A 15,730-nucleotide genomic window follows, 5' to 3' on the forward strand; every position below is an offset into this window, starting at 1 on the left:
CCAATTAAGGCCTTAGTTTTATTTTGAAGAATTCAATGCCTTTTAAGACTTTTTAAGGACCCGCGGGAACCCTGTCACTCTACCCTCGATTATCAACTGCATGCTGGTGCTTTTTATGCTCACGTTGCATGTAATATGGTCCGGAAAAATGTATTACTGTATATTATTATTGGATTTAACAATTCTAAATCCAGACAAAAGTAAAAGGGAGAAAGATATAAGGAAGAAATATCCCAAGTGTTCCCCGGATCCACTATGATCATGACCGTTTCAACTTCACACAGTTCATATTGTAATCTTCAACAAAAACTCTAAACTTGGAATACATTTACAGAGTTCAATGGTCCATGCAAATAAAACCAAACACAAGGATTATTATTAAGTTTTTTTCTATACGTTCCGGGAAGATTAAAATCTAAGATCAGACTGAAACTCACCTAACACATAAATGCGGCCATGTAATGCGGTGACTCCCAGCGCACTGCGCCTGTGCCCCATGGAGGCGGCGAAGTTCCACGTGTCCGTTTCCACATCGTAGCGCTCCACAGTGTTCAGCTGGTTGGTGCCGTCATATCCGCCCATTACAAAGATTTGATTGCCCAGAGCGCACACACCTAAAAAAAGGAAAATAAGGATTACTTATGAATTTATTGATCATTATTTAGAGTGGAAACAGTCAAAAAGTGCAGCGTGTATCACATATATACAGCATGACTATCACTAGTGTAATCAGCTGGTTCTCCATGGATCTAAAGCGCTTTGAGATGACATATATTGTAAATTGGTGTTCTATAAATTGAACTGTATAATATTTTTAATAATAACATAATTTATAATTGAAATTCATTGATCTCACATTAGAGAAATTCGCTCTCTGCATTTAACCCATCCCATTGAGGAGCAGAGCACTGATACTGCGTGGCGCCCAAGGAGAAATGTGGGGTTAAGGGTCTTGTTCAGGGACTCACCATGCACACTGTGGGGACCAAACTGGATACATGCAACCTTCTCAGAGCACAAGCGCACTGCTCTAACCACTAGGCCAACACTTTGACAGTAAAGAAAAGTAGGCTGAGAGGATCCAGTCCAGAAGTTGGTTTGTTAAATCTTCACTCTTCATGAAGACCGAACATGAAATCATAGCATCCAAAGTTTCCATCCAACACTGTAGGATGGACACAATCACCCCTTGCAGCTGATTTTATATAGCAGAGGTGACAGGATGGCAGAAACAGGCCCACTGGGAGGACAGCGGCTCACTATACCTGTGTTTTCAGGTGTTTCGGCCACAGAAGGGACTTTCTAATCCGAGACGATAGGAGAAGCAGCCTGAGGTATCTCGCCTCTGTTCCCACACGAGCAATATGTCTTTAGAGGTGGAGCAATTGTTAACTTCAGAGGATCTTTTGTTTTCATGCTAATTACTTCACTTTATCAATTAGATTTTCTAATTCCTGAAAATGCCACCATGGTTCAGACGAGTTTGCCATTTTCCTTTCAGTCAAAGCGACGCAGCAGACCATAAACATCATGGCGGCGCCTGTAGGCGCCAGCCTGATACGGCTCATGACAATTCCACAAAATATGCATCATCAATGCATTTTTTTTTTCCTTCTTCTCCCACACCGTTTACATTTGATCACAGCGGCACTTTAAGGAATGGAAATGTCATGAACGTTGTACAAAACGAAATTTCATTGCCTAAAACTAAATCCAAGATGGAACCAAAGTCAAACCCAATCAATAACCATCTAAAAGGCATTCAATCAAAGTCAAATAAAATACCCTTATATGTATGCCAGAATTAATATGTGCATTATTGCGATCATCTGTTGTGTTTGTTTCAATGTCAGGTAAAGAACCTCAGAAAAATGGTCAGATTCTAAAAACAGCAGCAATATTTTTAAAACGGCCAGTCTAACAGTGTTTAACTCATTCCAATGATGATCAATTAAAAATAAATCAACAGATCAAACAATTAGAAAAATGGTTGTTTTTTGCAGATCTACAAGCATGCTAACCTTTAGCAAACACAGTCACTAGGAGCCAGAAGAGAGTTTATTTAAGACTTCAGCTTTATTTCTGTCTTAGACATGGATACCACACCATCACTCGTAATAAATGCATCAAGTGTTAAACTAAAAGGTTTTTGTTTTGTTTTGCAATTTTAAAGCTCCAGAGTTTTTTTTTTTGCCAAAAAAGTTAATAAAAAGATTCTTAGATGTTAAATGGAGACAAAAAAAAAGAATATTTGATTGGGAAATGAATGGACGGTTCATTGCAGCAAGTCTTCCCTCTTGTGCAAATGGACCACAGCAGAAGGCAGTAAAACAAGGCTTTTAAAAAACTTAACAGACATTCACATAATCCTCCTTTGGATTTATAGCTTAATATTTTGGAAAAATAAAAACACCAACAAAGGAATATTGATTGTATCTACTTTTTACTTCTGCAAAAGTGAAGGTCATATGAGGCTAGGTGAAACGGGAAATGTTGGCTAACTTCTGTCACTGCAGGATTATTTGTAACCTTTAATAGATGAAGCTGAGATCAGACTTTATCAGTCTATATAAATCTGTTCCTGTCTGTCTTGTAAAGGGCTTTGAGATGACATTAGCTCTAAAATGGAACTATATAAAGATTTTTTCAGAATAAAAATAAATAGCTAGGAAAGTTTCATATCCTGGGCAGCTGGTCTGATTCTGCTCTCGATCAAATGCCTCATTGTTTTCACAAGCATAAACCAAAATTCCTTGTGTGGCAAATGTTTCTAGAACTTTAAAAACAAAGTGGGAATATTGCACAACCGGTTGTGCAACGTTCCAGCCTCACAGTTCAGAGGGTTTATCATTACAAAGCTGGTTTTCCCCTCCTCCTCCTCCTCCTCCCCCTCAGTGCTTACCAGCTCCAGACCGCACGGTGTTCATGGGCGCCATGGTCCTCCACTCGTCCCGCTCGGGGTAGTAGCACTCGCAGGAGCTGAGCCGGTTGGCGCCGTCGAAGCCCCCGACGGCGTAAAGAAGCCGGTTAATCACTGCGACGCCCACTCCTATTCGCCTCGTTAACATCGGGGCCACCAGCTGCCACTGGTCTCGCTCCGGATCATACCTGTGGGACATGACATGTGCTTTATGCTGCTGCTGTAAACTCAAAAGGCAGATGTCTGCTGAGATTTCTGAGAAGTCACAATAAGCATCCTTTATTTCAATTCATCTATCATTTCCAGTTCATTCTGATTTTTCCCTCCTCCTACCACTTTACGTCAGAGTATGAATCTGTACGTCCAGCTGTGTCGCACTAATTTCCTCTTGATATCTGCAGTCTGTAGATTTGCTGTGATAAGTCACCCCCCTTACTATCTAACAATTAAGGCAGGCTGTTACTCTTTCACAGATGATCTGGCTTAATCAGTCAGTTATTCTTATGTCTGGATTAATGTCAGTTTGCTTTGTTTTCAGCCTCAAATGCAAAACATAATCAATCCTCCATGAGAAAGTCATCATGGCTAAAGATTGAACCACATATCCAGGACTGTCTTTTGATATGCAGTTGTTGTAGGTCTTAGCTTTAAAAATAATCTAGGATTACTCCTAAGTTGAAAATTGTTAAAGGTTAACACAATGTAATTATTTGTCTCAAATGATAAAACATTTTCTTTGATAATTGCTTTATATTCAGCTCCATCCATACTTCCATTACCACAGCATGATGCTGCCAACACCATGTTTAAGCAGTGAGGATGGTAGAGCAAATAAGACTTCCTATGGCTTTCAGTCAGCATGTTCTGTTGTCTGAGCTTTGGGTTTTTGCATCCCCCCCCCTCTCATAACTGCACCTCTTATTCATTTTCGATTTTCCAAGTCTAGAAGTTTAGGTGAAAAGCCGTGTTTCTGTACGTTTGTATCCATTTTCACACCCCTCACTTTTTACAGATTTAGCAATGATCCATGAGATGTTTGAACCCCTGGATCTAATTTATAACCCAATTCTGCTTTAAATGTCACTGCAGCACTCTGCCTCAATTCTTTGCTCTTTATGAAGTATATTTATGTTTATTCTTTTCTAATCCAGGTAAACAAAAACTTTGTTGGCTTAGCAGAATTTCTGTATCTTTTCTGATGCTAAGCTATGTGCTAAGAAAGTGATTTCTTGTATCAAAGCAAATATAACTGATTGCCGGACTTTTCAGCTTTTTGCTTATATAAAGATTTTTAAACCCTATTTATTATCTTTACCCTCACAATCAGATGCTACTTTGTGTTGTCCCATCACATAAAACCAAAATACATAAAAACATTACATTTAATCTAAAAGTTTGAGGCGGTACTGGAGGACAGGAATGCAGCTGCGTTATTTTTCTTGATCTGGTGATGTCACTTCATGTGTTTGGGCTTAAATAAAGCAATCAAGGAAAGACTAGGATGATATTAGTATGTCGTAAGGATTTTTAAAATGCAATATTTTGCTCTGTGGAAAAGTAGCATATAAATAACCCTGAGCAAACTTCAGACAGATTCCAGGAAGTGGAAGGTCACTGAAACATTTCCAGGAAGTTTTCTAATGGTTGGGGAAACAGGCGACATACCAAAAACCTAAGTCTGCACTATAAATATCACCTTCTGGGAAGAAGCAAACCACTAAAACTCCTACAAAAAGACATCTAATCATCACGGATCAAGAAGCTTCAAATAAAAGCAGAACTTCCTCAGATTGCACCTGTTGGTATCAGCTGCCGTTAGCAGGGCTCCATTACCTTTCCACGCTGTTATGATGGATGCATCCGTGTGATCCGCCAACGGCATAAATCATGCCATCGATGACGCCAACCCCGATCCGGTTCCTGGGAACGCTCATGGGCGCGCAAGGAAGCCAGCAGTTGTTCATAGGGTTGTAGCAGTCCAGAGCGTTGGAGTCCATGTTCCCGTCCGGCGCGTTGTTTCTGCCGCCGACTGCGTAGAACAGTCCGCTGATCACGCAGGCCGCCAGCCCGCTGCGGGGAACCTGCAGGTCGGCCAGCCTCAGCCAGGATCCCGTACAGGGGTTGTAGGCCTCCAGGTAGCTGAGAGACTGACGGAAATACCCGCCGGCTGTGTAGATGAGCTGCGGGACCTTGGGCGTTCGGCAAGGAACCACTTTGGTGGGTTTGTGGAGTGTGAGGTCCTGGAAGATCTGAGCCAAGTAGTCTTTACACTGAGGGTCCCAGTCCAAAGACTGGAGCTGAGTCTGCAGGAAGTTGGGAGTGAGGGAATGGCAGCGGACAGCCTGGAGCAAGGCTTGGACGTACGGCCGGCGGTTCTCCTGGTCGTAGTGCACCCAGGCCACACAGGCGTGGAAGACCTCGGACTCGCAACGTACGTTGAGCTCGTCGCGGCTGATGAGGTTGACCAGCTGACACTGGGACAGGTTAAAGAACTCCTCCTGGGTCGAAACCTGGGAGAGGAAGTAGAGACGCTTTTAATCTGTTATGCAACTTCTCACTGGAATGTGTTTGTAATTCAAGTGTTGATTAAAATGTCTTTTTGAATCACACAAGCTTTTAACTAATCAGAACCAAACTGCAAAGCAAAGCTTGGGCTCCAAACATTAAACCATGCTCTCGTTTCCTCTATTTTCCCAGTGTTCACCCATCTCCGGCAGTAAGGTGTGCTCTGACCTCAAGTAAACCCTGTTATGAGAGATCATGACTCATCGCGTTATCATTACATGCAGGTGTGAAGCCGAGGGAGGCCCTTAACACTACAACTCCTAAAGCAGCAGTCCTTTTGACGGTTCTGAGTTTTTGAAGTGAAAGAACTTTATTTACATTTAGACGGACAGATTCATTTTGTCATTTTGTAAACAAGTGTAAATAAAAAGAAATTTTGTTTATTACAGCTCTCTAGACAATTTCATTCTTTAAAGTGCAGCCTTGATAAGGTAAGCAGCAGTCATAAAAAAAAAAACAAAACATTGCGATATTAACTATATCTAGTTATGGAATGCGCCTCATTCATGTTTGCTTGGCAGCAGTGATGTCAGACGGATCTGGATAGGATCTTAGCATCCAAATGGGATTTTTACCCTGGTGGGAGAGGATCTGGGGCCTGATTAGGGGCCTGCTGCCTGGGCTTCACCCCATCAGTTGTTGTTGAGCTGCTACTACTGCCTCCAGCTCCTGAAGCACTCGCTTCTCCTGGCTCAGGGGAAGCAGAGGACGATAATGATGAGGATGATGCCTGGAGAAGGTGTTGAGGAGCCGGGTGGGGATGTTTAAAAATTTGTGCTCTCCTCATTTATCTTATGTTGGTCATTTTCTTATTCTATATTTCCCCCATCTTCACGTTGTTTTTTTAAGTAAAATAAAAAACCTAAAAAAAAAACTATTAGTTTAGTTACTATTAGTTAAGTAACTATTAGTTGCATTGTAAATTCTTCCTGCGGATGATTGACATTCATACCGTTGCCTAGCAACCAACATTCTACCTAGGAAACTCTGGAACTCTTTGGCTAATATGGAAAAATGGCTTTCAGAAAAAAATGTCACAGCGGAACTGGCTTTAAAAATGCTTCAAAATATTAATGATAGCGATTCGAGTGGAGATGGAGAGGCCGACAAAAATTGAGGTGGATGTGTTGGATCAGATGATTAGAAAGTATTCTGTAAAAGCTCCAAGGTGGCACAAAGATGGCCTTTTACAATCTCCTGGACATAGCAGTTCTAAACCTGTTGGTTTTGTTCAGGAGCTGTTTGAACGTCACCGTCTCACGCAGAGATTTTATCCTTGGCCTGGTAAAACAGTTGCGTGCCAACCACATGCGCTCCAGAGAGCCGTAATTTACCAATCCCTCTGCCACAGAAGTGCAGCTTTGTGAGGCAAAGAAAACAGTGCAAGGTGCCTCACATAAAAAAACAAACAAAAAAAACGCTCATATGATGTTTGTCTTAAATGTGAAAAGGTGGTGTGCTGGAAATCCCTTTCTGTAAATAAAATAGTAATTTCAAACTTTGAACCTGTAAAGTAAAATGGTCTTATTTATTTTACTGATTTATTCTTAATACCAATTTAGAATACAAATAATAATAATAGCATACAATACATTCTTTAAAAAATATATATTACGGTAGACCTGTTTTAAAGTTTACATATCAACAATGGATTTTTTATGGCACAAAAGAACCATTTCAGTCGATGACATCACCCCTATTCTTGGATTCTATTGGCAAATGTGTCACTCATCAAATTGACTGCCAGTGGGAGTTCTAGTCCGATCAGAATTCTGGGAGTTTTAAACCCAATTTACACTACCCTCTGAAACTCTAGATGACGACTGACACAAACATCCAGACCCATAAGCATAAACCCAAATTTACACTACCCTCTGGAACCGATCCAAGCAGAGTTCGGACCCAGCTTGGATCAGTTAACCGTGCGGAGCTTGGTTCCTTACGACCATTTAATGCCAATTTATGCTTCTGAGGCATAGCCTCTGCAACCGTCAAATTCGTCTCTGTGCACAACCTCGCCCCCCGTGCAGAGGTTCTGCAACTGTCGTTGCGCACCTAAAAAAAGTCCTGACTACACGTCTGATGGTCGCAAACCGGCAGACGTGCGCAGACAAAAAGCAGTTGTGATTGGTCCTTGGTATGCCTTTCTAGCTGTCTCTGGGGTCGTCCTTCTAGATTTGGTGCCGGTGCGCGCCATTTTGAAAAACCAAGGAACGACTACAACGGACAACTACGACAAAAGGGTACTTGGTCTTTTTGCCAACTCCATTAACAGAACCTGTTTCTCTTCGATGTCTAGCATCCATCTAGATCCATCTCCGTGACCGTGATATCTTTCAGATGTGCAGCCGAAGTTCTGATGACCATCCACCAAAGTTCTCGCGAGTTCTTGAATAGGCTCCAGCTTGCACTTTGACAGGAAACTGCTGTGCATCCCTAGAAATTCCAGGCTGCCAATGCAGAAGCATACCAGCAAAACTGGTTCACGGCCAGACCCAAGCAACATTTGATGTGTGCGGTTGCAGAAGTATAATCTGCCCTTTACACTACGGTTCCTCTCCTCTTAGTGACGATCTACGGTACTACTACATTCAGAAAGTTTAGTTATAATCATTATATCTTGATGTTTGCGGCTAGTCAAGCAAAGAAGGCAACCTCTAGTGAATTTACTTTGCAGAGTCAGCTTTTGGGAATCGGATACGACAAACGATAGTCTAATCAGGGCTTACCCCGAAATCCCACATCCTCTGCAAGTGCCCTGCTCCGCTCCAGACCGCCTGCTCAAAGCAAAGCCTACAACCTCCGCTGTTAATCCCATCCTGCTCCGCTCAGACTTTCTCTGGGCTTGAGGAGAGCATGCACTATATTACTATTAAATTCATTGGAGCAAAACATGTGGTGATTAATGCTTAATTTAATACGACATATAAAAAAATATCCGCATTAACATCCAGCATATGTGCAGTTTGTACCTATAAAATTCCTTTTTGTTGTGGATTTTTGTAACAGGGATAACTAGGATCCTCCATGGTTTGTATGAACTATGTTTGTTCTCAGCATCTTTTCATCCATACCTGCGATAAGAGGTTTGTTTGAAGCTGTGAGATGCGCCCTTGAAAGTTGTTGTGACTGGATTTGATTAAACTTTTAAGCCTCTCGGTACAAAATAAATATTTTGATGGAGATAAGAAATCTCCTTACTGATATGTTTAAGAACCAATAGTTTGGATCCAATCCTTTAATTAAACGGTCTTAGTTTTTGGGAATGTATAAAATTATGCTCTAATTTGTAGTTACCACGGCATCGTTACTATGTTTCAATTTGACAAACCAGATCTTCTCAACATTCTTTTTCATGCTTGGTGTTATTGCAATTGCAGAGCCTGACCTAGCTGGAAAGGAGCGCCGCAAAAAATATCTGTGCTCTGTATTTTGACGGAGAAGGACGAAGAAGACATACATGGAGGGTGACGGGCAGAGGAGTAGCGGTGGATGTGGAACAGCTAAGTGGACAGAAAAGTACTCCGCATGAAGTACGTGGGGGCAGCGGATCGGAGCGCTGAGGGAGTATGTGGAATATGGGGGTTACAGATTCAAGAAACGACGACAGACGTTGAGGTTCATCACACTGCTAAACAGAATCATCACTGGAAATCGTTTGGCACGTTAGGGAAGCTAGTATTTTTATGAATGTCTGACTGTAAGGAGATGGTACGGTCTGCTCATGCGCTCTTTGTTATCAGAGAACCGAGGCTACGGCTGAACCGTGCCGAGCTCTACTGATAAACTAGTACTAGTTTAGTGTGGTTCGCTTGTGTCTGATACTGTCCAGTTCAGTTGCGTTCCATCTACCCTGAACAGTAATCTCTGTTACCGTGCTTGGATCGATCTCGGCACGGTTTCAAATGGGTAGTGTAAATGTGGCACTAGTGTTAAAAATCGAACACTGACAGAGTAGAGCTGCTTTTTCAAAAACATGGCAGACCAGAGTTTCAGAGCAAAGTCTGTTCTTGACTTCAATAAATCCATGGTTCGCTTCAACAGACCCCGCTTTAACCTGTGTGTCTGTTCGGACAGGAAGATTCTCCCTTTTTGGTCGTACCTGGCTGAAGTTCATGTAGATGTACTCTCTGGCCTTCTGGTGGAGCTCTGTGCAACTGATCTGCTCTGCGAAGCTCGCAATGCCAATGGCGTTGCTAGGGTCAAGCTGCTGTACAAGGAAGTCGCAGCAGGCCTTGACCACGCTGTCTATCTGGTACATGACGGCTCCGTTCATCACGTGGATGACGCACTTCTCCCCCACGGAGATGCTGGCAGTGTAGGCGAACTCGATCAGTCGGTCCATGACCTGCACAGGATTTGAGGCGGAGTTAAGGTATAAGAAGAACACAAAAAAAATGCAAACATAATAATGTATTTTTTTTCGACATTCAACTGAAGCAACTCACTCTGGGGTGAATCCCTTCGATGGGAACCAGTTCCATGCCACACTCCTTCAGGCCGTTGGTGAACATGGCCCTGAAGACGGGCGATGATGAGGCCAGCACCACCTTGTGAGCCACGAAGTCCACCGCCTCGAGGTCCTTGTAGCGCACGCGGAGGGTGACATCACACAGCTGCCTCTCCAGGCGCAGCTCGTTCATGATGGCGAAGGCCGCCGCCGTGTGGCTCTCCAGCGTGTAGCTGAAGACGCGGTGACCGTTGCGCGTGGATGGAGTCACCAGCGCCTTGCATTCTGTCAGGCACTCTGTCATTTCCTACCTTCCCGCTCTGCTCCACATGAAACCCCTCTCTCATGAACTGCGCACGGCGTGATGCGGCATCCCTGCACCTCATGCAGACGGGTTAAATAAAGTAAGGGTTTAAAGCGGGGGGGGGACTACAGAAAAGCTATCAGGTTTAACAGAGAAGTCTTTTTAAATGGTTCATTAAGGCATCACAAGATACTTGGATCCAAATTCCTCCTCGTTGCTGGGAGTGGCGTTGCGCTGAGCTCCAACATGGTGGCACTTTTCAAAGCGAAGGAATCCTCTTTGCAGAAATGGAAAAATAAGGCCGGAACTAAAACTCAAAGCAACATTCAGTTCAACTGTTGGCTTTAGCTGCGCTGATGCTTTCTCACAGAATTCCTCAAACTTTTGAATCGTTCCTTAAAGGTACAAAAAACAAAGGGGATGGCACATAATCCAGAGCGGCAATAAGAGTTTAACGTCTGGCTGACAGGAGACAAGCCAGATAGCCGGAAGGTTGTTGACTCCTAACAGCGATAACAGAGCCAAATGTGCTACAAGCTTCACTTGGTGTCCCTTGGACCTGAGGCGAAGTGAGGGGGTGGGGGGGACAGCTGAGACGACGGCCTTTGCTCCAAGTTGCCCAACACTGGAATTCACGCCGCTGTGTCAACTTCTAAGAACTTGGTTTAGGTGACAGCTGAGAAGAGAAGAAGAGAGGTTCAGACACAGTTCCCATTCAGAACTATTCATCTCACTAGAGACTGAGAGCAGGATTCATGAGTTGAAGTTTTTTTCACCCTCTCTTACCTTCAATACCCAAAACAAAACACAATAATAACAACTTTAGAAATTACAAAATCACCATTCATTTGTTTAATTTAATTTCAGTGTAAATCTACGGGCTGCAGACATCTTCACACCTCGTGAACGTTAGCCATAACAGCTCCTGTTTGCAGATTGCCACAACTCATGCAAATATCCCACCTGTAAATATACCGCAGGAAGTGAGACAGAGATGTAACCTTCCATGCAAAGAGGCTGCGCGTTAAAGAAAACACAACGCACGTCAACCTGAACAAGAAAACGGCCAATCAAACTGTGGCGATGCTTAGATGGTACAACAACGAGCGAATCCTTGAAGGAAAACCTTTAACTAGCAGAAGAGGGCTGCTTAAAAAACAAAACACACCTGAAAGGAAATTTCAGGTGTTTAGATCGAACAATGTTGATTAGTTAGAATGGCCTAGTCATAGTTCCAATCTAAATGGGACTGATAATCTGAAAAAAAACTAAAAAAGTGATGTTAACCAACATTTTCTATAAACTAGATATAGATCTAGAGCATCAAAAAATGCAGATAAATTGAAGTTTTAATGATGCCGCATCAAAAAAATGTCGAGAAGCTACAAGACGCGTAACAGACAGAGTTTAATTTACCATAATGAAAAGTCCTAAAATAATATTTAAAAAAAGAGTGAATACAAACACCTGAATTGACCCGTGGACTCAAAATCTTTCAAAAAAACCGAAGTATTGGAACGATGCGATCCCATCTGGAAGAGATTATGAGGCCCATGACTGAGAACAGAGGAGAATGGAAGAAAGGAAGAGGGGAGGCTGCAGGGTTTAAGCTGGGCTCGGGTTCAATCGGCCAGCATGACTTTGTGTTTTTTTTTTTATGTTTTTCTCTGTCCTGTGACCTACCCATCCCAGGCTAGAAAAGAGGGAATATTTCATGCAACAACACACATATCAAAGCAAGCTCTGCACATCGTCATCTGAAACGGACTATGAATAATTATGCTTGAATTGAAACCCTGCCAATGGTGGCCACAGATAATCCTGCTGATCAGCTAGATGGAAAATTTGGCCTAAAATGAAGCTTTACTCGTGATACTAAATGCAGACTCTTAGTAGAGACTCAGGCAGGTGAAAGCTTAAGCTCCACAGAGATTCAATTAAATTAACGCCACACATGACTTCCTCTTTTCAGACCACGACCAGCCTGCAACAGCGAACCAACTGTAACAGTCTGGTGACCGCTGGAAAAGGAGGAATCACAGCAACATTAACGCTCCATTATACAACAGCACTGTGTTGCATATGAGCAGCCGTATAAGCATGCACTGATCACGGATCTGCATGTTTTCTTTTAGGCAACTCCTGCTGTCAACAATTAATGACGCGTGGAACGTCAACAAGGAGCTCGTCATGAGTCAGTCAGCCAGTGGGACCCACTGTAATATGAAACATGTTGTGATTCACGGTGACTCCAGCACTTTTATCTCTCAGTAACAGTTCCGAGTAAAACATTTCCAGAACAGAACACATTGCTCAACTCCTGCTCCCTCTGTGCAAGGCACAGAAACCTTTGAATGGCAAACAAGCAACTCGTGTATCACCATGCATGTGATAAAAATTCCTCAAACACCACTATCAGCTAAATAAGCTTTTGCCAAATGTTTACAACTATTTTAGCTCATTTTTATTTTTATACGTGGCAAAAAAAAGCCCACTAGACCCCACCAAGAAGAGGTTTAACCCAATAATAAGTTAAACTTTTATGCGTTTTATTAGATAAAAGTTAAATTTTACAAGTCTGCGATCTTATCAAAGCGATTTCCATCTTTAACAATAAAAAAGCTTCAAAAACATCACATTGTCAGGGTCGATTGCTAGAAGCAATATCAGCTGCATCTGTTAGGCTCAAGAGGTGGCAGCATCATGCTGTGGGCATGCTTCACTTCAGCAGAAACAGATGCAGCCGAATTGAAGGAGGTAATCGATTTCTAGCCTGAGGGGGTAGGAAAAAGCATATCCCTGTGCTAGATCGGCCATGTCAAACCCGGTGTGACGCTAGACTTATTCAATTCAGTTTATATATACAACGCCAATTCACAAAAAAATAATAATTGAACTTCTGCATTTAACACATCCCCTTGGTTAGTAGTGGGCTGTCATTGTGCAGAGCCCAGGGAGCAGTGTGGGGTTAAAGGTCTTACTCAGGGACCCAGAGTGCAGGCTGTGGGAAACGAACCGGATACTTACAACCTTCTGAGAGCACCAGTGCACAGCTCTAAACACTAGAACAACACTCCCCCAAAAAGCACTTTACAGACACAATTCAACCAGCTGGTTTCCCAGCTGGTTGCATCAACTCACTGACATCAATCCCTCACACTGAGCATGCATGTAGCGACAGCGGAGAGGAAAAATTCCCTTTAACAAGGAACCTCCAGCAGAATCAGGCCCAGTGTGAAGGTCAATTTATGCTTCTGACGCATAGCCTCAGCATCCCCCAAATCTCTCTCTGTGCGCAACCACACCCCCACACAGAGCTTCTGCAACCGTCGTCGAGCGCCTCAAAAAAATCCTGACCACGCGTCGGAGGGGCGTAAACCAGCACAGAACTCAAGTGAATTGCGCAGACAAAAAGCAGCTGTGATTGGTCCTTCACATGCCTTTCCGGCTGTCTGTGTGGTCGTCCTTCTCGAGGGACGACCACTCCAGGGTGCGCCATTTTTAAAAACCGAGGAACAACTACGACGAAAGGTTAATAGGTCTTTTTGCCAACTCTATAAACAGAACCTGTTCCTCTTCGATGTCTAGCAACTCTAGATCTATCTCCATGACCGTGATATCTTGCAGACGCGCCATTATTGTTTTGGAAGATAAACACTCTTGCCAGTTCTCGAACAGGCTTCCCCCTTGCGCTTTGGCGGGAAACTGCTGTGCGTCCCTAGTAATTCCAGACCGACGTTGCAGAAGCATACCAGCAAGACAGGTTCGCGACCAGAACCAAGCGACATTTGATGTGTGCGGTTGCAGAAGTATAATCTGCCCTTTATGGTCAACAAGTCAATTTGGTGGTCCTGGAAAACAAAAAAGACTGTCCTGTTAAACCATCACAAATGAAAACATCTAGAGTTTGCTCTAGGTTGGTTTGGTGGTAAACAAATGAGGAGTACCTCAGGTCCGTTTTTATGTAGGACTGTTTCTGTTGTATCACAGGGTCTTTGAAATACATTCACATTTTAATTAATATTATATTAGAGTACTAATAGAGTTGCAGAAGTATAATTTGCCCTTGAGCAGGAGGACTGAAAGCATAGAAACATGCCTCCGTTAGAGGAATGAATGGTGGTGGCAGCATTATGCTGTGGGGGGTAATTCTACTACCTTTTGGAAAGTGGTCCTGTTACAGTTTGAGCTACATTTGTTTAGATTTAAGCATATCAGGAACGACAGAGGCTTTAATCTGATAGGTTTCTTTGACGATGCCTGCAAATGTCCATTGAACAATGTGACGATCATGAGTTTTTAAGTTTCCACCCCGTAGATCCTCCCCCCAGAGCCACCGTGCAGGGCTTGGTGCCATCCAGCGGGTGACGAGGCATCACCTGGGTCCCCTGCAGCTGCCTCACCGACTTGTTTGGCTTCTAAGCTGCCAAACCAAGACGAGCCGAAACAGAAACAAAACAGAGCATTGTGTAAGCGTAGCGATTGGGTGACTCATCGTGGAGACCCGCTCTGAGGGAACAGTGGAACTGGATGTACCAAAACATGACCCAGAAGCGGGGCTCGTCCTTACATAAGCCTGCACCGCGCCATCTACCTGCCTGCGTTCACACAAAGCCGCTCCTCCAAATAAAAAAGGTCAGCGTCTCCGCGGCTTGTTTTCATCCAAATGTTACAAGCAGCTGGCGTGGACCGTGGAACTGACGAGGAGCAGTCGGCTGTGGGTCTGTGTGAGGACGCTACGGTGGCCGGGGTGTCGCGATAAAACGACACTTCGCGGACAATAAGTTAACAATTTGGAAACAGCTGACAGCGAGGGTCCGACTAATAAACGGCTTTAAGAGCCACATAAACATGTTAAAACAAACCTGCCTACAGAGTTTATACAATAAACCAACTGCTTGCTAATCAAAGCAGCTCACACTAGTAGTATTAACTGTCAGTGAGAGGTTACATTATAAAGAAAATAAAATAAACTCACGTCTGGCTCGATTCCTCCATCATGGTGTACTGATCTGTGGCCACATAGGGAAGAGGTGTTGGGGGGGGAAGCTGTAACTCACCGTGACTAAGCATTGTGTCGAGCCTCCCATGCGCTTTCACAATAAGAGCCTTTCTTTAGAGCGCGAGGTCCGCCTCTGTGTACGTGTAATGGAGGGTGACTACGTCATCAGAGAGGGGACTTTTAGTTTGAAGGAATTCTCAGAATGAAGGAAAAGCGGGCCAGAACTTAAACCACTGCCAAAACATGCAGCCCATTCAGGGTAATATTATTTAATGCATAGTAAACGCTGATGAACAGTACCTTGGGAGTTGAAAGAATATATACAATTGCAGAAAACCTCGATTTCAACTAAAGTTAATGATACATATTTAATATATTGAATATCTTTATATAATTAACAAACACTGTTTAAACAGGATTTCCAATCTTAGGATTTAAATGTCAAATTTTGAAAAAAAAAAAAAAAATCTATCTATCTATCTATCTATC

At 43.1% G+C, this 15,730-nt stretch overlaps 1 protein-coding gene across 5 annotated transcripts in view; it reads right to left on the reverse strand.

The window, feature by feature from the left end:
* The window catches only part of keap1 (kelch like ECH associated protein 1), a 19,373-nt gene extending 4,073 nt beyond the window's left edge, over positions 1-15,300 (reverse strand). Inside the window, exons 1-6 of one of the 5 annotated variants that reach the window (XM_015398888.1) lie at positions 15,218-15,300; positions 9,934-10,915; positions 9,588-9,833; positions 4,754-5,430; positions 2,903-3,108; positions 438-614 (exon numbers count right to left, since the gene is read on the reverse strand). In XM_015398888.1, coding sequence (XP_015254374.1) covers positions 438-614; positions 2,903-3,108; positions 4,754-5,430; positions 9,588-9,833; positions 9,934-10,239 — 1,612 coding nt within the window. In that variant the 5' untranslated portion in view covers positions 10,240-10,915; positions 15,218-15,300. The other 4 variants (XM_015398889.1, XM_015398890.1, XM_015398891.1 and 1 more) reach the window with 4 other exon arrangements.
* Positions 15,301-15,730: the final 430 nt, after the last annotated feature.

Source organism: Cyprinodon variegatus, unplaced genomic scaffold (genome assembly GCF_000732505.1).
Source record: "Cyprinodon variegatus isolate N-32 unplaced genomic scaffold, C_variegatus-1.0 Scaffold970, whole genome shotgun sequence".
NCBI lineage: Eukaryota > Metazoa > Chordata > Actinopteri > Cyprinodontiformes > Cyprinodontidae > Cyprinodon > Cyprinodon variegatus.